This window comes from Chrysochloris asiatica, unplaced genomic scaffold (genome assembly GCF_000296735.1).
Source record: "Chrysochloris asiatica unplaced genomic scaffold, ChrAsi1.0 scaffold00128, whole genome shotgun sequence".
Classification (NCBI taxonomy): Eukaryota; Metazoa; Chordata; class Mammalia; order Afrosoricida; family Chrysochloridae; genus Chrysochloris; species Chrysochloris asiatica.
In genome coordinates, this window is record NW_006408646.1 from 8,739,329 (window position 1) to 8,763,034 (window position 23,706).

The 23,706-nt window shown below is 41.2% G+C and overlaps 1 protein-coding gene across 4 annotated transcripts in view; it reads right to left on the reverse strand.

Annotated features, from left to right (window-relative positions):
• The window catches only part of EIF4ENIF1 (eukaryotic translation initiation factor 4E nuclear import factor 1), a 53,878-nt gene that overhangs the window by 14,759 nt on the left and 15,413 nt on the right, over positions 1-23,706 (reverse strand). For 3 of the 4 annotated variants that reach the window (XM_006869277.1, XM_006869276.1, XM_006869278.1), the window contains exons 4-10: positions 22,915-23,042; positions 21,993-22,279; positions 21,516-21,717; positions 16,415-16,590; positions 10,337-10,472; positions 9,950-10,129; positions 2,889-3,121 (exon numbers count right to left, since the gene is read on the reverse strand). In XM_006869277.1, the coding sequence (XP_006869339.1) occupies positions 2,889-3,121; positions 9,950-10,129; positions 10,337-10,472; positions 16,415-16,590; positions 21,516-21,717; positions 21,993-22,279; positions 22,915-23,042 (1,342 nt within the window). The remainder of the gene's footprint in view (positions 1-2,888; positions 3,122-9,949; positions 10,130-10,336; positions 10,473-16,414; positions 16,591-21,515; positions 21,718-21,992; positions 22,280-22,914; positions 23,043-23,706) is intronic. The other variant, XM_006869279.1, reaches the window with a different exon arrangement.

Here is a 23,706-nt window from a genome sequence, read left to right on the forward strand (position 1 = left end):
GAACAACTGCTTCTTGGTCTAGGTACAGATTTCTTAAAAGTACAATTAAGTGTTCTGGAATACTCATACTTCTCAATGTTGTCCATAGCTTGTCATGATCCACACAATCGAAGGCCTTTGCATAGTATGGCTTACTATATACTTGGAGGATAGATTTTACAATTCAATTTTTTTTTTTTAATGTTTTATTGTGAAATATGTGATAGTTTACATGGGAGAACATTAGTTTTACATTCATCCTAACGTATATCGTTTCACTGCCATAGTTACAATCCCCTCCATGCATCATCAACTAATCAAAGGGTATACACTATAAGCCTGCCCTCCGGTCGTCAGCACACAGCCCCTTCTCTAGGTCTAAAGTTCCCAACTGCTTCATCTCTCCACGTCATCGTCTCTGCCTCCATCTCAGGCATCACTGCTTCTCTGGGTAGGGTCCCGCTCTCTGCTCTTCTCCCTTGATGCTCCCAGGGACCTCCATTTCTGGACTACAAAGTCAACCACTCCCTTCCTTGCTACAAAATGTCTACCTTTACATTTCCAACCCTCACAAGCAGTCCTGATAACAATTATTCACCACTGTATCACAAGAGACCCATCCGCATTTCCTTTCATCAGTCCCACCTAGACAGACTGGATACTACTCAGTGGAGATTCTACCTTCCTTCACACCCTCTGAATCTAGCTTCCCTCTTGAAAGCTTTTAAGCCAGTCACTTCTTGCCTTTGTAGTCCCCCATTTTGGGTAGCCAATATCCAAATTGTCCATCCCTGTCTAATCTGTGTATGGAGGGGGTGGGAATGATCCTTGCTGTAAAGATCTGTTCCCTCTTTTGAGCTACTGCATCCATAGGTGTAGGTCAAGTTCATCAAATTGTATAAGATTACTCTTTTTTCTTTCTTCTGGTTGAGCTCTGATCATCCAGGCATTGAAGCCAGGTCAAGTGGGTATTATCTGCAAGTGTGGGTGTTCTTATGCATATGCCTTCTCTTTTCATCAGCTGGATGATTTACTATCCACTCTAGTCCTGTGTGGCTATGTCACTGACTCTGGGCCTAAGAGTCCCCAGGTTTTGCCACACTGCTGGCCAACCAGGTCTCTACCCGGGTTCACAGGAGTCTATTGAACATTGTAGGGCTTAGCTTACAGCTTCATTGCTGTTTTCCCCTCACTTCCCCTTATTGGTGATGAGCATGGTCACCAATCAGAGCATGTATTCCCATTGAGTCTTAGTCTTGGAAGGGGGTTACAATTCAATTTGAAAATGGAGTTTTAGACTGAACCAACACATCCTATTTGGGGAGGAAGCAACGTGACTGAACTTAAATGGATGCAGGCAGATCAGAAAATGCATACAAAACCCACACACCAGTAGAAATTAATGACAATGATTTTTTAAATAGACCGTATCTGAAAAACCAACATGCAGATCAGGCAATGTTTTTGGACAATACTTGGTGTGCTCATTACATTGCTCTGCTTGTTATCTTCTTTCATAGGTTAGGCGGAATTTATGTCAGTTTATAAAGCACGTGAGTGAGCTCATCCATCCTGTTATGCAGGAGTTTGAGGTTCAATCTACCAGTTCTACTGGAGAACAGCAAAATCCCAACATCAAAATAGTCACTCCAGAAATCAGGGTCAGTTGTGTCATTATCAAACCTTAGAGTCATACCTGAAAGTGTGCCAAGCTAGACAACCATGCTTCTACTTCTTTGCTCACTGAGACTATGAAAGACACTACTTACTCAGTTTGACCCACACTAGTACATGCCAGTCAGCACCCAGTTACCAAGACACAGAGGTAATGAAAGAATGGGAAATTTTGCAATCTTGTAGTCTGGTCTTCATTAAAGTATTTGCATCTAACAGTGCTGTGTGTAGGGATAACGCTAAAACAATTTAGAAGAACTTCCTTTGTAATTTAATGGTATGATCAGATATATAGAAATAGGTCGATACATCTTGAGATCTAATTCAGAACTGAGATGTCTGTTTTACGAGGTAGAGGGTTGTTGCTAGTACTAAGGATAAGAAGAATGACACCTCTGTCTAACCAAGGAGGATTGGAATCTCTCTAACTTCTGATCAAATAAGGAAAGTCACACTCGGTATCCTTCCCTTGGTACAATGCACAATGAGTCCAACAGCTATCGCTGTGCACTTCTAAACAAACTTAAGAGGTTTCTAGACAAGAAAGAGGGAAAAAGACAAAACCCAACAGTGAACCTGCCATGATTTAGCAACACAATGGTGATACTGAGACACACGAGCCAAGGCTGAGTGTTGCCTCCAGTGGCAGTGGTGCTGAAGACCAGTGTGTGCTACACCCACTCTTAGTGACAGGCAGTCAGTCATGCCATAACCCCACTTCAGGCACACAAGCAGTTTAAAGGTTTGGAGTCACAACTTTTTACATAATAACTTCAGTAAATTAACAGAATTCATAGCTTTTTAGTTAGCTAACAGAATGTATTTGTCCTGAAAAATCCATCTTAGATACTTCATACATGATTTATGTGGCAATTACCTAATCAAAAAAGCAGGCAATCCTAGGTATCTGGGAGAAGGTATGGAGTAAAAAACTTACATGAACTTCAGCAGCTAGTAAAAATATCTAAAGAATACTTTCAAGTCTTTTTAAGCAGTGATACAAGATGAAGTTAGGCTAAATCTTTCCATCTTTATACTGTCACCATAATTTCATACACATTAACCACACTTGGCTTGTACTTGTCACAAAGAGCATAGCAACAATTTAAAGAGCACAAGACCAAGAGAGTACTAAATACTTAGACTGCCTTTTTGGATCCATTTCGGGGGGTGGGGGGGAGTGTGGAATAGGAGAAGGGAATGGCCACAAGGTGGGTTCATGCTCATATACTTACACTGGCTTTGGGTTGTGAAGGCAAAGTCCCACTTGCCTTCATGGTGCTCACTAGCTTGTTGAACGCAGTCATATCTCCATCCTTTTTGAGTTGCCGATGGCTCGTTACAGCATTTAGGGTCTCCTCTAGATGCTCTGCCATGAAAGGAGTTGAATTCTTTACTTGCTGGTCCACCTTCAAGCCCTTGAGCCCTGCTTCTACCTCTTCCACTGAAAGCACAACCCCTGAATGTGCTGAAAAGTTGAAAAAGTCCAGGTTAGGCCAGGCAAAAGGGTATTTGGTAGGTAATGTCTCTGGCTACCATTATGGTCATGGTCTAGGTGAAAATAATTTATTTCACAGCTCAAGTTAGGCTGTTAGAATAGGCTGATAGCAGAAACAAAGTGAAAATCATTAAAGTCATAGGTGCTCAGCACGAATAAGGTTACCAATGTGTATGTACTCATGAAGTGCCTTATAAACTAAATCTAAAATGGTGTGATTTGATTTTAAAGAGGGGGCTTCAAACAGTTAGTGGAAAAATTCCATAATCTTCTCATCCCGTTTTCCCACAAACTTTTTCTAACTCCCTCACACTTGCATCCATAATCAATACTCATGGAAGCAGCAGTCAAGAAATCAAATGTACTACATTGGGCAAATCAGCTGCCCAAGACCTCTATAAAGTGGTCACTTTGAAGACTAAGGTGCCCCTGATCCAAGGCCTGGATAATGAATAAGGAAGACTTAGAAGAACTGACACATTTGAATTAAGGTATGGGTGGAAACTACTTAATGCACCATGGACTGCAGTCAAAATGCTACTCCTTTGAAGTAAGGATGGCAAGTCTGTCTCACTTACTCTGGTCATGTTCTCAGGAGGGACCAGTCCTTGAAGAATGACACAATGCTTACTAAAGTAGAGGGGCAGGAAAAAAACCCTGATTCTCAGTGAGGATGACTGGCACTGTGACTACAAGGACTCAAAGAGCAATGATTGTGAGTGCTGTGTGTGACTGGGAACACTCTTCTTTGTACATGAGATCAGTAGAAGTCAGAACTGACTTGCCAACGCCTAACAACAGATGCTAGAAACTCAGGAACCATGGCTACTAGGTGCTTTGCTTTAAAATGTTATGTGTCCTCATCTCATAAGTCTTCTGGAGGTGTTACTCAGATCCCAAATAGTCCAATGTTAGGCTACCATATTCTGATGGCAGTAGACCTTGGCTAACTAAAACTTCAGAAAGAGAAACCATGGCAGGAGGAGGTGGCGAGGAATGGACTACCGTGTCGTAAACAGGCTGTAGGTAAGAAACGGAACTTTGAAGAAAGGTTCCTGTCACTGGGCCCATGACCCACTCCCACTGACTATCAGATTTTTTAAGAGGTGGTAGTGTTTCATAAAATGAGCTGCTTCTAAGAATACTACACAACACCCACCATCAACATGACTTCTTATGAAATCACAGTACGCTAGACCAACTGCCTTTGTCCTACTGTTGGCTTGCGTGTTGCTGTGATGCTGGAGGTTATGCTACTGGTTACCCAAGGTGGACAGGTTTTAGCTGAGCTTCCAGACTAAAATTGACTGTGAAGAAGTAGACGCAGACTACTTCTGAATGTTTGAAAACCTTATGAATAGCAGTGGAACACGATCAGCACCAGAATACTGAATTAAAAAAAAAAAAAAGATGAATAGCACCAGAATACTCTTAGATACAGTGCTGGAAAATAAACCCTTCAGGCTGGAAGGCAGCTGGGGAAGAGCTGCCTGCTCAAAGTAGAGCTGACCTTGATGGAAGTAATGGAGTAAAGCTTTTGATACCTTCATTGGCTGATAGTGCACAACTCAAAATGAAGAGAAACAGCTGTAAATATCCATTAATAATCAGAACACAGAATGTACAAAGTACAAATCTAGGAAAATTGGAAGTTCTCAAAGATGAAATAGAATGCATAAAGATCAATATTCTAGGTGAAAATAGATTAGTACTGGCCAACAATGACAAATTGAAGAGGAACAGCAACACATTCATCATCAAAAAGAACATTTCCTATGTGGATAGGTCTCTCGTGATGCAATAGTGAGTAATTGTTATCAGGACTGATTGTGAGAGTTGAAAATGCAAAGGTAGATGTTTTGTAGCAAGGAGGGGAGTGAATAATTTTGCAGTCTAGGAGCAGAGGTCCCTGGGACCATCAAGGGAGAAGAGTGGAGAGCGGGAGCCTACCCAATGAAGCAGTGGAGACAGAGATGGATGACATGGAGAGATGGAGAAGCTAGGGACTTTAGACCCAGAGAGGGAGGAGGTATACCCTTTGGTTGGTTGATGATGCATGGAAGGGATTGTCACCATGGCATTGAAACAATATGTGTTAGGATGAATGTAAAACTAATGTTCTCCCATGTAAACTATTACATAATTCACAATAAAACATTGAAATAAAAACATTTCCAGATCTACCTTGAAGATAATGTTCTCTGTCATAGGATAATATTTATATGCCTATAAGGAAGATGACTTAATACTACTGTGGTAAGACCCTGCAGGACAATGTGCTGAAGTGCAAATGTTTGGTAGTTCAAACATACCAGTTGCTCCTCAGAAACCCTATAGAAGGTCGCTATGGATCAGAACCAACTTGACAGCCCTAACAATGACAACAACTACAACCACTAAAATCAGTGATGATGAAACTGAAGAACTCTTCCAACTTTTTCAGTGTGAAACTGCTCAAACATACAGTAAAAATGTATTGATAATTACTGGTGATTGGAATGCAAAGGCTGGAAACAAAGTGAAAGAATCAATAGTTGGAAAATATGGTGTTGATGGTACAAATGATGCTGGAGAACGCATCACAGAATTTTGCAAGGTCAATGACTTCTTCATTGCAAATACCTTTTAAAAACAACATAAAAGACGACCATACGCATAGACTACACCAGGTGGTATACACAGAATTTAAAATGACTACATCTATGGAAGAGATAGCAAAAAAGTTTCATATCATCAGCTAAAACAAAGCCAGGAGCAGATTGTAGATGAGACCATCAATTACTCAAGCTAACACTCAAGTTCAGGCTGATGCTAACAAATATTAAAACAAGTTAATACAAGCCAAAGTATGAAAATATCCAACCTGAATTTAGAGATCTAAAGAAGAAATTGATGCATTAGACACTAGGGACTGAAGACAAGAAAACTTGTGGAATGACATCAAAAACTTCATCCAGAAAAAAAGCAACAGATCATTAAGAAGATAATAAAGAAGGAAAAGACCAAAATGGATGTCAGAAGAGACTCAGAAACTTGCTCTCCAGCATAACCATGCTAAAGCAAATGGAACAAATGAAGTAAAAGAGATGAACAGAAAATTTCAAAGGGCAGCTTAAGAAGACAAAGTCAGGTAATATAATGAAAAGTACAAAGAACTGGAGCTAGAAAATCAACCAGGAACAATGTGCCCAGCATTTCTCAAGCTGAAAGAACAGTAGAAAAAAATTAAGCCTCAACTTGCAGTATTCAAGGAGCCTATAGATAAAATATTGAATGATGAAGAAAGCATCAAAAGAAAATGGAAGGAACACACAGAGTCACTGTGTACCAAAAAAAAAAAAAAAAGGGCAATGTTCAATTATTTCAAGACTCTAGTATGTGATCAAGAGCCAATGGTACTGAAGGACGATGTCCAAGGTGCACTGAAAACACTGGCAAAGAACACAACTCTGGGGGGAGGGAACTGATGGAATAAGAATTGAAATCTTTCGACAAACTGATGCACCACAGGAGGTACTCACTCATGTCTGCCAAGAAATCTGGAGCACAGCTACCTAGTCAACTGACTGGAAGTGATCCATATCTGTGCCCATTCCAAAGAGAGATGATACAACAGAATGTGAAAATCACTGGACAGTATCATTAATATCACATGCAAATAAAATTCTGCTAAAGATAATTCAAAAATGGCTGCAACCATACATTGATAGGGAACTGCAGAGGTTCAATCTGGATTCAGATGAGGATATGCAACAAGGGTATCATTACTGACGTCGGGGAGATCTTGGTTGAAAGCAGAGAGTATCAGAAAGATGCTTACCTGTGCTTTACTGACTATGGAAAGGCTTTTGACTGTGTGGGTCATAACAAGCAGTGGAGAACTAATATTCTGGAACAGTTAATTGTGCTCAGAGGAACCTGTACATAGACCAAGAGGCAGTTGTTCAAACAGAACAAGGGAACATTGTTGTTATTAAGTACCGTCGAGTTGGTTCCGACCCACAGCAACCCTGTACAGGGTTTCCGAGGCTGTAAATCTTTACAGGAGCAGAAAGCCGCCTCTTTCTCCTGCGGAGCAGCTGGTAGTTTCGAACTGACCTTGTTCGCAGCCTGATTCGTAAACACTACGCTAAAGGGAACATTAAGTGGTGTAAAATCAGTAAGGTGTGTGCCAAGGTTGTATTCTTTCACCATACTTAGTCAGTCTGTGTGCTGAGAGGGCGGAGCTTGCTGGCTGATAGGGTATATAAGTGCAGTGAGGATCTCCATCAGCATTAACACAGAATACCAGATGAAGCCGTTTCAGGGAACAGTTCCAAAACTGAACCACATATATGTTGTTGTTGTCATTGCTAAGTGCTATCGAGTCGATTCCAACCCATAGTGACCCTGTATAGGGTTTCCGAGGAGCAGCTGGTGAGCCTGAACCGCCGACCTTGCATTTCAAATGGCTTTGCAGTCTGGCACATTAACCCACAGCGCCACATATATAGGAGTATTTTAAAAGTTAAAAGGATTATAGCCTGTGGATTTTGTAGCGGAAGCATGAAATCTTGTACTTTTGAACCTGCTAGGCTCAGTGGCAGGCAGCCACCATTTTGGGTGAGACCAAGCAGCAGGATCAAGAAAGGGAAGGATCAGAGCTGCCACGGATTGCTGCCTGCCGGACCCTCCGAGATAAAGGTGTGGACTTTCCTTTTTATTTTTTTGTATCTGTTCATTGGCCTCTTGCTGTCTGCACATCTCCATTCTAAAGACTAGAGGGGATGCCTGAGCCAAGTGGACACCCCACCACTTCTGGAGGATTCTACTACATATGCGCACAGATCCTCTCAAGATTTAAAGAGACATATTCCACTTAAAACCAAATGGCAGTGCAAAATGGCCACAGCTGGCCCTGAATGGTTTGTCATTAGGAAAAAGGCCAAAACCGTGGATGTGGAGCAGGAAAGACAGTCTAAAAAGGAAAAAGGCCAAAAATTAAATCCTGAGTTACATTATAACAACCAACAGTGGCATCTTGAAATTTTCCAGGCGGCCTTAAAGACAAGAAGCTGAAAAAGGATATTAAAGTCAAACTCATTAGCCTACAGATTTTTTTTCCCCCTCTTCTCTCTTTTTGGTGATTATAGACTACAGTATCCAATCTGTTTGTTTTTGCTATTGCTGTTTTGGTTTTTGGTCCCCTCTTTACCTTTAGGGGGCTCTTTCTCTTCCTATATTACCCAAGAAAAGACAGCAATTGCTGTCATATAGTCAAGCTACAATGTTGTTGTTAAGCGCCATCAAGTCGGTTCCAACCCATAGAAACCCTATACAGGGTTTCCAAAGCTATAAATCTTTACGGGAGCAGAAAGCCTCATCTTTCTCCCACAGAGTAGCTGGTAGTTTCGAACTGCTGACCTTATGGTTCGCAGCCTGATTTGTAACCACTCTGCTACAAGAGCTCCTTATAACATCCTATAAAACTCCACAATCCAGGCAAGAACCAATACCAACTGCCATACACCAGGTAGGCAGACAACACCAGCGACAGTTACTCTGAGTTGAGTAATAAGAAGAGTGAAAAGGGAAGCCCTGATCACATCTACCTGGAGGAAATCAGAAAGCATAAAAAAATACCAAAACACACACTCAAAGTATTAGGGCCACAGTTAACTACTGAACATGCCCAAGAAGAGAAGTAGATGACTGACTATATCAGCACATGTCCAAAAACAAGATAAAGTGACTGAGACAAATGAACTGGAGGTAGACCTACACTCCATATTGTAAGGAGGGTAGGCCTTGGAAATGCCTGAAAAGGAATTCAGAAAAATTATTATAAAATTCATCAAAACACTTCACAATGAAGTTGAGAAAAATAAAGAAATCAATCTGTATGCTGAGCAAATAATTTGAGAAGCTGGATTATATGAAGAACGATGTGGTTTCAGAATTGGGAGGAAGACTCTTAACTTGTGATAGGCAGATGATACAACCTTGCTTTCTGAAAGCAAAGGAACTTAAAATACTACTGATGAAGATCAAAGACCATAGACTTCAGTATGGGTTGCACCTCAATGTAAAGAAAACAAAAACCCTCACCACTGTTACCAATAAACTACATCCATATCAATAAGAGAAAAAATTAAAGTTGTCAAAGGCTTTATTTTGGTTGGATGTACTATCAACATTCATGGAAGCAGTAACCAAGAAATCAAACGCCATATTGCATTTGGCAAATCTGCTGCACAAGATCTCTTTAAAGTGTTCAAGATCAAAGACATCAGTTTGTGGACTAAGGTTCACCTGACTCAAGACATGGTATTTTCAATATGCATGTGAGATTTGGACAGTGAATAAGGAAAACTGCAGAAGAACTGATGCATTTGATTTACGGTGTTGGAGGAGAATATTGAAAGTATCATGGACTGCCAAAAAACAAATGTGTGCTGGTAGAAGTGCAGCCAGAAAGCTCCGTAGAAGCTAGAATGGCAAGACTTACTTCATCTCTCATACTTTGGACATATTATCAGGAGGGACCAATCCCTGGAGAAGAATATCATGCTAGGTAAAATAGGTAAAGTTCAGGGTCAGCAAAACAGTTTAAGACCATCCCCCCTGCACCCCCAACAAGATGGACTGGCACAGTGGCAGCAGCAATGGGATCAAAAATTAACGACGATTGTGAGGACTGCGCAGGGCCAGGCCATGTTGCACTCTGTTGTGCACCTGACAACTAGAAAGACTAACTATCTTAAGGCTGAGCATTCAGGCTTTTACAGATACCTACAGTAGATGCTCATAAATACTTACAGCTTTCTTTAAGTTTTTCCTTATTTGCAGAAAGGCTGGAGAGAAGAGGTTTTAAGTCCACTTTGGCTTTCTGTAGCATTTCTAAAATATCCACTTTATTTTCAGTGTGATCTTCTAATGGTATAGGAGCAAAGTAATTCCCCGAATTCTGTCCAGGAGAGAGGATGGCCTGCTCCAAACCTGGCATTGCAAATAAACATTCACAATTAGTTGGTTCCAATGAAGCACAAAAATTGCTCTTCGTTAGAATTGAGAGGACACAGAGCCTTTCTTTCAGTGTCCAGACATCCTTCGACTCTATCAGACCCCTGGTGAATGAAGACAGAACGAACTGCCTCACATAAAGTTCAAGTTTACAACCAAGGTTGGAATCTGATGTCATTTTACCTGCAAGTCTCTCCAGTTCTTCATGTGGTGTTGACCCAAGACTGCTGGACCGGCTTCCTGATCGGCTGGGGTTAGAGAACCACCTACTGAACCGACTGGCAGAGACTGACCCTTCCCCCAACACATCTTCTATCATCTGAAGGAAAAGATAAAAGGAACAAAGATCATAGTCTGGAAGTGAAAAAGACAAGAAGGCTCCAATCTTAGGAAAGGGTCACTTACTTTGAAACGTCTGTTGATGCAGATTAACACCTTCAGAATTTAGGATTTTTAATACTTGGTCATTTCTGAGTAACCCAAACTTGGGATAACCAACCATGTATTTCTAACCATAAATAAATAAAGGCAAGTCTGTACATCAAAAGAAGTGTTTTGGTTTTTCTTTCCTTATCAGAAAACCCATACAGTAACAAATATTCTCAGAGGATGTAGTTTCATAATAAAAAGCAGTGGGAAACTGAAAAAGAAACTCTTGCTTCAAAACTTGAATTCAAGCCTAATTTCTGAAGCCAAAAGCTAAACAAGTAAAGCTTCTAAGTCAAAGTTTTGGAATCATCACAATGTAAAAGATGAACTTTGAACAGATCCTCTAATTTGTTTGAATGCAATGGAGTTTCAGGTGTTGCTTTCTATGTAAATTGACCTCCAGGGTTCTCTGCTTGTTGCTGTTGATAAGTGCCGTTGAGTCAGTTCTGACTTATAGCAACCCTGTCCAGAACTGCCAGCTTGATGGATCGCAGTCCAGTGGTGATCCTACAGCACCATACCAGAAGTATCAGTTTATTTAATAAGAGCAAGTAAATGATGCAATATGAGCAGAACTAAGTTATTCAACACTATTGTCTCATAATAGGACTTCTATTACCAAGTTTCCAAAGCTAGATTTAAACTTTTAGAAAACATCAATTTTCAATGCTACCTTATCATAGAAGTACTGGTATGGCACAGTGGGTTAATGAACCTGACTGCAAGGCCATCTAAACTGCAAGGTTGGCGGTTCAAGCTCGCCAGCTGCTCCCTGGAAACCCTATACAGGGACCCTTTGGGTTGGAACCAACTCAGTGGCACTAACAACATTATCATAAACCAGTTAAATATTCAAACTTATCTTTATGCAGTACCCTTACCAACATTTAGAAGACATAAGTAGATCATTTCAAAAAATAAGGCGTAGACTTTCATCATTTCTGTATCAACTGATAAATCTTTCCCTCCCCAAAATCCCCTTTTCCCCAAAAAAAGCTGGCACATGGATGAGAGTTAGTGACTCTGTTAATCTACAACTTAAAATGAACAAAAGACTTCTCTTGAGCAGACAAACATCGTTGATGTTGTTAAGTTCCATGAAGTCGAATCCGACCCACAGCAACCCTGTATAGGGTTTCCAAGGAGCTACTGTACTGGTGAGCCTGAACCACCAACTGGGTGGTTCAAACAGACCTTGCAGTCCAGCACATTAACCCAAAGAGCCACACCAGGACTCGTGAACAGAATAGGGATTTTAAATTCAAGACTACGTTTCAATTTGTGCTGCTATTTCTCTCTTCAGAGCAATTAGCAAAGTCACACTTGACTTGTACACTTTCCCCCTTGAATCAATGATCCTCACTTTCAAGTGTATTCAGTTTGGAATAACTGGAGTATAAGCAGCACAAGTGAGGTTTCAGTGGGAAAATTCACAACTGTTCTGAAAACAGCAGCACCTTGGTGATAAACAGGAATTGTAAGATGAATAAGCAAAAGCTATGTTGTTGTTGTAAAGTGCCGTCAAGTTACTTCCAACTCATTGCGACCCCTTGTGGGATTTCTGAGGAGTGGCCATCTGAACTGCAAGGTTGAATCTCCATCCTTGTGGTTCAAACAAACCTTCTGGTCCAGTGCTTATCCTACAGCCGCCACACCAGCTATAGTTAATACATTATGTTTCAATATTAAGTGTTAGAAGTTTTATAAATAACAAAATGATGGCTTTGTATTTTAACTCCTTTTGTTCCCTCTGGACATGTTGTATAGTGAAAAAAATCAGAAGACACACATAAGGAGCTTGAGAAAGCATGGGTATGAAATCAAAGGACAGTAAATATGGTGAAACTCTTCTCCATATCTGGACGAATGATCAACGTACTTAGTTTTATTATAGCTAAACTCTAGTTAAAAGGAACAGAAACAGAATTAAAGCATATTTGGAGGAATGCCTATTTCAAGCAACGACAGCATTTTAAAAGGGAAACTCGTCCCAAGGGTTCGTGTATGTCAGTGCTCCTTTTTACAATGGAGCAAGCTTGGCTGCCCTAACAGCAGTGCCTCCCCACAACCTGGTACAAGAGGGTGAGACTTTTGGTCACAGCATCCTTGGCTATACCCTTGTCAGTCTTCACCTGGTTGAAAAGAGGAGGCTGTGAACTATTAGTGTTTCCATTGCTCTTACTAGATGTTTAATAGCATTTTTGAAGGTAACTTATGACTATTAGTCTGGTCCTTTAAACAAAGGTATTCGGTATTTTACATCAGCCATGTCCTCAGGTTCATATCATTTTGATAAATTGATACTAAAATAGTTTTGCTCTTTATTGCAATTACTTAGTTTTACTGGTCAATGCTTGTTTTCTTTTTACTTTTATGGAAAACCTGTATTTTTACTATTTGCTTCATTTTGGTTTATTGTCTTTTTATTTATATTTATAAAATAATGAATACATTTTCTTCTGAGCATACTTTGGATTACATCACCAAGGCCTTTCTATGTCATATTCCTATTCATTTCTCTAAGCAATTTAGGATTTCCATTGTTTCCTTTTTCATCATTCAACATATTGTTAGGTATTAAGAGTTGCATCGTATGTAAAATTTATTTTTAATTAACCAACATTATTTACACCCATGATTGAAGTTTGTATGTGAACATAGCATATATATATATATATGAATAAGTAAAAAAGTATTGCTACAGAATCATAGAAACAATTAAACAAAAATATCAAAATCTTAGCATATCCTTCTTGTAGGTCTACACTCTTCTGAAAGATTTCCATCTCTCTAACCAAAGACCTCTGTGCTCAATTCACACCATGTCAAAACAGCAATTTTGGCATCCTTGAGGGACTCAAATCATGTTTCTTTTAACTGTTGAATTTAGATAAAAAGAAGGGTGAAGGGGCACGATCAGGGCTGTAGGGTAAATGGGGTAAGGTTTCCCAAAGAAATTCTCGTAGGACAGCCCTTGCTACCCTCAAGGACTGAGTGGGTATACTGTCATAGAAAGCAAATTCCTCAGCACAATCAATTAATTCTCTTGGCCTTTTTTCTCACCAATGAATGCATTTAATTTTCAGAAAACTTTTTATTATGAGCCCCCATGATCATCCTTTGTAATCTCAAAAGGAGCCACCATTAACCTTATAAGCTGACCTCTTTACCTTAAACTGACCAGCAGACCCCGCAGAAATTCACTGTTGTGATTGGACGTTGTTCTCTGTAACATACTGGTTATTACAAGACTCATTCCATTAACTTTTAAAGACCAATAGAAAAGATCGGTCTTTTTGAGCTAGCTAACCTTCATGCAGCACTTTGGACACCCATCAAGCCAAAAGTTTGCTGAACTCAAGATGTTCACTTAAAACTGAAAATATCAAACCATTTTAGATCCCAATTTCAGTAGCTATCGTATTACTGGTAATTCTACGGCCTTCTTCCAATAATTCCTGGACTTCCGCCACTGTTTCTTCATTCATTGAGGCTGATGGTCTTCCCTCTCTTAGCTCATCTTCGAGTTCTTCACATCTTCTTAAAATGCTTGTTCCATCTAAAAACTGTTGGTTTCTGTAGGGCAGCATTGCTTGTAAGCTTGTTGCAAGTTTCAATGATTTGTCAAAATGTGCACTTGAGTTCTGCTAAAAACTTGATATTGGCCCTGATCACAAAATTGTTTTTCTATGGCACATAAAGTATCCAATTTTCTTAAAGGAACCTTAACAAGCATATTACTGAGAGAACGTGTCTGCAGCCATCCAGTGACCAAAGAGACACATTTATACACATGTTGGAATAAACTCATGCAAGTAGGAGCTGGAACCCTAGCAGCAGTACTTTTTGACTGACCCTCTAGTTTACTTACTCATTCACTGTCTCCTCTTACTATAAAAGTGAGCTCCAGGATAGAACTTGGCTTTTTTTTATAACTGTAACCTCAGTTCCTAAAACACTTTCAGAAGATAGAATTGCTTGATAATTATTATCTAACTTGAAATAAATGAAGCCAGTATGAGTATCTGAGATTTCTTTTGCGGCCTATTAGGTGGCCAAGTTTTTATAAACAAGACAAAGTGTATTCTGTTTTGATGAAAAATTCTATTTTTATCTACTGATACCTAACGTTTATAAAGCTTACTAAGCAAGTACTTTACATATCGTTGTTGTTGTGTGCCATGGAGTTGATTGGTTCTAACTCGTAATGACCCTGTACAGGGTTTCCAAGGCTGTAAATCTTTACAGGAGCAGAAAGCCTCATCTTTCTCCTGAGGGAACAGCTGGTAGTTTCAAACTGCTGACCTTGCGGTTCACAGCCAGAATCGTAACCAGAATACACTACCAGAGCTCCTTACTTTACTATATGTAAAGTACTTGATTAGTAAGCAAATCCTATAGAGACTTCTGAGAAGATCTGTGACTCTTCAGGATAAGCACTGGACTGCTAACCATAAGGTCGGTAGTTGGAGTCCACCAGCCACTCTGAGGAATAAAGATGAGATTTTTTGTTCCTGTAAAGATTTATAGGGTTGGAATCGACTCAACGACACTTAACAATAATCTTCTTAATCATTTTTCCTACTTGTTTGGTTGTTTCCTGAACCTTGTGGCTATATACCACAATCCAACATTTAAAAAACTCATCCCAGTTTTGCTTTTTAGTGGACCTATTATGGAAGATTTATGCGGCAATGAGCACTATCTCCATGGAAACTTGGAGCCTATTACATCCTACTCAGCATTAGCTAAGTTGTAGGAGGAAGAGGGGACCAAAGTAGAGTCCCTGCTCCTTCTTGTACATTTCAGAGGCATCACAGGTGTGGAAGTTTGAAGCACAGCCTCTTAACTGAAACTACAAAAAAAAAATTCCTTCCCCACCACTCACTTGCTGTGTGATTTTGTACAAGTTACTTCAACTTCTGTGCTTCTGTTTTCTCATATGTAACCTGCCTCATAAGGGTTCTATGAGGATCAAAGGACTTCTTAGATTCACTAGAAAAATCCATGCATTACCAAATGTTGGAGGAGGAAAGTGCCTAGATCTGCTGGCGGCAGTGACACTGTACACAGGCCCCACTGTGAACAGGTCAGGGTCAGTACGTAGTTTGGGTTGGAGAGTGGGTTCTTCCTCTGCTCAGTCACAGCTGATTTGCATAGGCGCTCACTTAAGAGCCTAGGACAGCCCTCTAAATTTTGACCTTCTGCTGTGACCATCAAGTGTTCTAACACAATGCCCCAAACAAAACACAAAAACGGCATTGCATACCTTAAAAAACAAACAAAAACTCCAAACCTGCTTGCCGTGGTGCTGATTTTGACTATATGATGGAGCAGAACTGCCCCAACTGGGTTCTAAGGCTAGACCTTCATGAGTTAAATGGCAACATTGATAGAACCAAGTCCTTTTTCACTAAAGGTTTTTGGAACCATCATTTCACAAAAGACACCACTTAACCTGGCAGCCTTCCCCAGGTAATGTAGGTCAGCTTAACACTGATAGTCAGTTATAAAATGTCACCTCCACAGTACGTCTTTACCACAAATACTTTAGCTACTTCAAAACAAAAGCAAGCAGACAGTGTTCTTAAACATCTAAAGAATTTTTAGTTCAATGCCACCAGCCTGGCAAAAGTTAACTGGTATAAATTCTCAGTCATTTCCACTAAGTCTCTCAAAACAAAACCAACAAAAATTTTAAATAATTATTTTAGAATTAAAAGCCAGAGAAAACACCCAAACCCACAGCATCTACCAAAACAGCACTTAAAGACTTAGGTCAAATATAACCATAAAGCTGCTCCATCCATGTTTGTTGGCTGCTTCACTCACCGAAGCCAAGCATGGCACCTTATCAAGGTTAAAGAACTCATTAAAGTCAAATTCTCCTGGGGACTGCTCGGGCAAGATGGCATCCCTTGGCACTTCCTGATCAGCCGCAGGCTCCTGTGCAAGAATGACCTCCACCTCCTCCTCTTCGGCCACTCCTCCATTGCACACGACTATGCCTGAAAGCAAAACCAGGACAAAGACATTCTGATCAAGTCATGTGCTCAGCCAGCAACATGCATGCAGAAGAGGCACAGATGTCTTAAAAGCAGACTTCTTGTGCAGTTGTAGCACTTGTATCAACAGTAACATAGTCCTTTGGGAGCTAGAGAAGGAAAAAGCCTCCATTGTAAGTCAGACCACCACAGGAGGAGGGAAGACTATGATTCCCACCCCTTCACCCCTAGTACTTTGTGTTTGCCATAGTGGAGTCGGTTCTTTATCTGAAGCAACAAGTTTTTTTAGAACAGTAGTTTTTCTAAGTCCCTTCCTTATAAACCCAAAACCAAACGACTTCGTTCATGCCTCTGCACTACCACAGCTTTAAAGGCAGGGTTCAGAGAGCAAAGGCAGGATGTGGAGCATAACCTGACAGGAACTTTTCACTTGCCTACAGTGTTTTGTTCTATTGTGCCTAGGATTGCTATGAGTCCAACAACATAGGTTGGTTGTAGATCATCCTTCAAGGCAAAGCTCAAATGTTACCTCCTCAGGGAAACCTGCACTGCCTGCCCATTTTTACTGTAGCCAGCAAGATGAATCACTTGCCTTCTCTATGATCCTGTGCTCTCTCAAAGCGCTTACTACACTGTATATAGTAATTCTCTGGTGACACTGAGCTCCATGCGGCCTGGGAGTCTGATCTAATTTGCCCTGTCTTACTCTGTAGTGTGAAGTAAACACAAAACCAAGGAATGACCAGTTGTTTTTAGGATGGAAAACATGCTACTGACTTACATAAAGCAACCAAGTGCCCACATTTAAGGAATCTAGCAATGGAGTACAGACTAAAAGGTCCTATGACTTGAATACATCCCACCTGAACTGAGACCATTTCAAGAACAGGTCTTGAATAAACACTAACAACTGAAGACCAGAACTAACAAATCTGTCTTGTAGAAGTGCAGACAGAATGCTCCATTAGATGGGATGATGGAGAGACTTCATTTTACTTAGTTGGGACACGACATCAGGAAAGACCAATCGCTAGAAAAAGCATCATGTTTGGTAAAGTAGAGAGTCAGGAAAAATGGGAGGAAACCCTCCATGAAGTGGACTGGAGTGGTGGCTACAACAATGGACTCAGCGGCAACGAAGTGTGAGGAGACTGCAAGCCTGAGCAATGTTTGTACATATGGCAACCAAGAGTTGGAGCCAACTCTATGCAACCAACACCGACAACTTAGGCAAACACAAAACCTCAGAGCCAAAGAAAAAGTTAATTTGAATTTTTTTAAGTAACTGTACTCTGGTAGCGTAGTGGTTACAAATTGGGCTGCGAACCGCAAGGTCAACAGTTCAAATCTACCAGCTGTTCCGCAGGAGAAAGATGAGGTTTTCTGCTCCCGTAAAGATTGACAGCCTTGGAAACCCTGTACAGGGTCGTTATGAGTCGGAATCGACTCCACGGCACATAACAACAACAACATTGCTTTTCATAGAAAAACAAATCTCCAAAGCCCTACCCTGCCTGCAACAGCACTTACAAAAGAGGAGCCTGTAGCTTTAAAATGAATTCCCCCTAGCAAAAAGTCCCCAACAGTTACGTCAGTCTCGTTATTCACCAGCCAGGATATTCTATCTAGACCAAGTGAGGCAAAACACTTAATTTTTGCTTTCATTCCAATAACACTCAAAAAAAGCTAGGCAACAAAGCAGGGGAAAACACCTCACAGGTTATTAAGCAGCTTGCTTATCAGACGTCTCAATCCTAGTAAGTGGCAGGAATAAAGCTTCAACCCTGGGTTGCAGCAAAGCTCTTCTACCTAGCACTGAGCACAGAAGGAACACTATTCTTCCATGTGCCTGTCATCCAAGGGCCCTGACCCTTCTGAGGTTCCTGTGGCAACCAGTGAAACACCTGTGAGCCATGGACAAGAAAAAGGGCAGCACACACCACTGACAACTTCCAAAGGTAACTGCTAGTCCATAAAGATCAGCACTGATGCTACAATGATTGCTGCAGTGGCAGACACACCATTTTAGAGAGAAACTGAGTCTGAGAAAAAAAACACAAATTAGCAGCACAACCCACGCTAAGTTGGTGTTCGTTTCCACTAGAGCAGTGCTCTCCCTGACCCATATTACCCCTGTAGAACCCATATGCCCACTTAGGACTAACAAGCAAACAAACATTTTGCTGTTGTTTTATGTCCCAATGTAAAGATGACAGCAAAAGGGATAAGCTGTACTCTGCACAATCAAAATAAACCACAGTATTTTTTCCCACTCATTTGTATTTTGTGACTGAGATGAGGACATTACTTAACAGAAGAATAGCTTTTGGATAAAAAGCAGGAAGAAAAGTCCGTGTCCACCCCGCCTCCCTCCTCCCCTGTGAATTTTCAGGCTTTAAAGTCTCTAAAAAGCAGACAGGGCCCAATAACTGATAGTGGGTCAGCATGTGTTGGTGTGCCCTAGCAGACCGACAAATATAACTGGTCATCTACTTGATTTACTCAAAAGCCAGGAACCCATATAAAGATAAAAACAGCAAGTTTTATCATGTTTGACAAATGAGCATATACTTTCATTACTGTGGATGCTAAACTGAATTTTCTTTTTTATCAATGGAGAGTTTTGACCATCCCCCCCTCCCTATATATATAGTATGTGTGTGTATACGTTGTTGTTTTTTTTTTAATTTCTGATTATATAGAGTATTCAAACTGTGTCACTCATCATGATTTTATACACAGCACCTAGTTGTTGTTAAGTGCCTTGGAGTCGGTTCCGACTCATAGCAACCCTGTACAGGGTTTCCGAGACTGTATTATCTTTATGGGAGCAGAACGCCTCATCTTTCTCCTGCGGAACAGCTGGTAGTTTTGAACTGCTGACCTTGCGGTTCACAGCCTGACTCGTAACCACTGTACTACCACAGCACCTAGTATTGGGTCCTATATGCAGTGGGTGCTTCTATACTCCCAGTACTTATGTGCCTGCAGAGGACAGCTATGCAGTAAGTTGTATGAAAAGCTAGAATTGTTGTTGTTATGTGCCATGAAGTCAGTTCTGACTCATAGAGACCCTGTACGGGGTTTCCAAGGCTGTAAATCCTTACGGGAGCAGAAAGCCTCATCTTTCTCCTGAACAGCTGGTAGTTTCGAACTGCTGACCTTGCAGTTTGCAGCCCAACTTGTAACCACTCCGCTACCAGAGCTCCTTGAAAAACTGGAATACACACATAAAAAAGGTCTTAAAGGCACTCTACACTTTGGTTTGTCAGTCAGGTCTTTTCATCCTGACAGTCAAGATGAAAATAGAATACTCGTTTATCTTAAATACAATGGCTATGACAGCTGGAGAACCCTTTAATAGGTGAGTTAGGACAGGATACCTAGTTCCCCTGCAAGGCTATGCCAGGAAAGCTGTCCCTTGTCTCCAGTCCTTGTCGCTCTCTACATCTGTAAGGTGAGGAGGAACCATACTGATTATTCTCTCTCCTCTAGCTCTTCCACTTGTCGATACAGAAATGAGCAAAAGTTATTCTCATCAGAAACCAGAAGAGACCCCATTTGCTGGTGCTTCTTTAGTCTCACCAAGAACAAAACCAGGGTATACTCAAAGCCAACTTGAGCACAAAACCAAGTGACCCATCAATTTCCTGCATGATCACTCTAATGAAGACTGTAAAGGTATTCAGGAAATGAACAAATCAAAGCCATTAACAAGACTTCGCTCTTTTCTCTCTCCTTCCAAAGAAATCCAATTAGCTTATTTGTGGTTAAATTTGACATAGGCTTATCATAATTTTCAGGTGGCACTGAACAAACACTCACATATTAAGATAGTTTTTTCCTTTAGTTAATTAACTAGTCTCTGCCCAAAGGAGGGTGTATCCCAATGAAACCTGAAGGCTGGGAGGAGCTAGAATTTAAGGCAGGGTTCTGAGGTGTCTATTCCATTTTTAATGTGAAAAGCAGCCCTTGAGGCCATGCAGTAGGCGTGGTCTTCAGCCACAAAGAAGGCCCACCTGTAGCCATTTCTTCAGATTATCCTTTACCTAAACAGCAGCCCCACTACTCAGACCCCGCTGGCCCACCTGCCTCTTCACCAAAGCACTGCACTGCCTCGTCCCCAAACCGGCAGGCCACTCAGAGCCAAGTGGGCCAGCTGCACACCAATGGGCCCTTGTTCTGTGCTAAGCACTTTACATGTTAGCTCTGACTCCTTCAGTTTAGCAAAAGAGATCTTTTTCCTTCTCTTTGAGCGGAGAAAGTGAAAGTTAGAAGGAGCCAAGTCACTTCACAACTGACCTGGGAAGGTCTAACACCATGTTGAGCAGGGCTCTGAAGCCCAAACCATCTCCTTCAATTCCCAAGGCTCACATTCCCTTCCTCTGTGATCAGTCAAGGCACTTAAGCACTGTAAGCAGCTCTGCACTCACCTTTAAGATGGTGACAAGGAGACCTGGTGTAGTGCTGTAGGATAAGTAGTTGACTGCTAACCACAGGCCAGTGGTTCAAACCCCTGGAAACCTATACAGGGTCACTATGACACAGAACTAACTCTATGGCATCAAACAAGATGATGATGACAGGGACAGAAGGACCCACACCTCTCTGGGTTTTTAGAAACACACAAGATTACACAGACACTTTTACCATTATGCCTAATACTAATTACTCAATAAATGAGGCCTCATTATTTCCCCACCTATTTCCAATGTCAGGAGCACCCTTTCCTGCTCTCAGAAGGTAATGGGGGACTTTGCTGTTCAGTGCTATAGTTGAGACACTAAACTCTACCCTTAGGAAGCGGTTTCAAAATCTGGCTGCAACAGTAAAAGCATGCTATTTCTTAACATCAGGTGCTCAAGACGCCAATGATGATGACGTTGCGTTACAGTACAGTGACCTTTCCTCCCAAGGTTTGTGCTGACCTTCCTTCAGAGGGGTTGGCCGTCGTCTTGTTCTCTTCTTTCCTTTGTGATCTTCTTCCAGTATCTTATCATCAAAGCCAGTCAGCTCAATGGTTTCAGACTGACTTGTGGGTCCAGCTGAGAACCATTCTGGTTCTTCTTCCGTGAAAGAATCGTTTCTTCTACGCTCGCCAAAGACACGCTTACTATCCCCAAACTCTCTCTGAAAAAAGTACGTAAAGCAACATAAAAAGAAGATTCGAATTCAAGCATCTCCACTTAAACTTAAAAAAGATCTTGATAAGTTAAATAAATCTCACAAGTGAAATGAAAATACTGTACAGACTTGAAGCTCATCCCTGCCCTTCTCCCTTCACTCTCTGTACCCCTCTGTTTAATTTAAGAAGGGGCTCTATACACCCAAGAGCTCAGAAGTAACCCAATGCAAACGAAGTGAATACAGAGTTGCCAACATGCCAAAGGACCTAGAAGACAAACCCTGAAACGCTTGTCCTTGTAGTCCCGTTCACGGTCTCGGTCTCTTAAGTCCCGAAGGTCCTTATCACTAAGACGGTGATCCTTCTCAAAGGTCCGGGCAGAGATGATTCTTCCACTGCCGATCCTGCGTCCACCAAGCAGGCGAAGCCCATCGCTGTCTTTCTCCAACGGGCTTCCTGAGCGTCGGGAGCTCACAGCAGCTGTCACATGGCAGCCTCCACCAAAGCTTCGTCTCTGTGGACTGAGAACAACATCTAAGTCGTCCTCTTTCACACGCTCTCGAGGATCTAGGAAGGTGCAGGAAAGAGGAAGTTACACACACTAACCAAGGGCATTTTTCTAACCCACATGATTATGTCCGAGACAAGGAGGCAAAATATTGAGTTTATCAACAGATACAGGGTAACACACAGTGGAGATGGTTATGTGCCGTGGAGTTGGTTCCTCAACTTATAGTGACCCTATACAGGGTTACCAAGGCTATAAATCTTTATGGGAGCAGAAAGCCTCATCTTTCTCCCATGGAATAGGTGGTAGTTTCAAACTTCTGACCTTGCAGTTAGCAGCCCGACTCATACCACTATGCTACCAGAGCACACACTGTATATTTAAGAATGAGCCTTCTGCATTTCTCTTTGAAACAATGATGTCAATATACCATAAGCCATTTTCCATAATCTCAGAATGCCTTTACTTTGAGTAAGTCCTTATCTATGCAATTAACACAATTTTGTCAATTAAGGAGTTCCCTTGGGTTAAGCACTCAACTACCACCTGAAAGGTTGGTAGCTGAAACCCAGTTTTCTAATAATGACATTTTTTTCCCCAAAGTATAAACTTCATTCACAGTGAAGAATGAAGCCAGCAGCTAACAGCATGTCCCCAACCTCGCTGATCCCATTCAAAGTGACTGTGGACTCACCCACTATTCTGCGTGCCAAGGAAGGTCGGTCTGTGTCCAATTCCTTCTTCAGATTGTCCACTGGTGAGCTCCGCCCTGAAGCTGGGTAGAGAGAGGCATGCCACTTCTCAGGGTCCCAGACACCATCGCTGTGTTGTCAAAGGTACCAACAGTTAGCACTTGTTCACACTTCTTAACACAAAAAAGAGTTACAGAAATCCCTTTACAATTTTGTGGTTGCCTTCAGAATGGTTATCTCTTTTAAGATAAAATAAAAAACACTTATAGTTCAGTAATATTTTCACTGTTCACAAAACACCAGTAATTCACCTATGAAACCAGTGGTCTGCACATAAACGAAGCATTCAGAGCACAGAGCTTGAGCACATATCACCATACCTCTGCCTGACCTACACAAAGGGACACTCCATATGTATTGATTATGCAGTTTACTGAAGATTATTACATTTAAGCAAACCCCCTTTAGCCCTCTCTCCAAAAGCAGTTCCTGTAATGTTTTGGTATATACAAGCTCAGGTTTTGTTTTGTTTTTTTCCAGATACAGGGCAGACAACTCTTAAAAGAACTAAAATTTGCGATTTAGGTTTTATTTTATTAATGGAGTGGCAGATGGTATAGTGTGCTGAGCTGAGAAGTAGCGTTGGAGTCTGACAACGTAAGATTACATTCTAGCTCTGCCACTCATCCTTGGGGACATCCTGGACAAGTTACTGAGCTGCATCCTCAAGTGCCTGCAGAGAGGACATCCCTCTGCAGACTGTTATAGCCTGTAACTCTCCTTCCACAGACCAC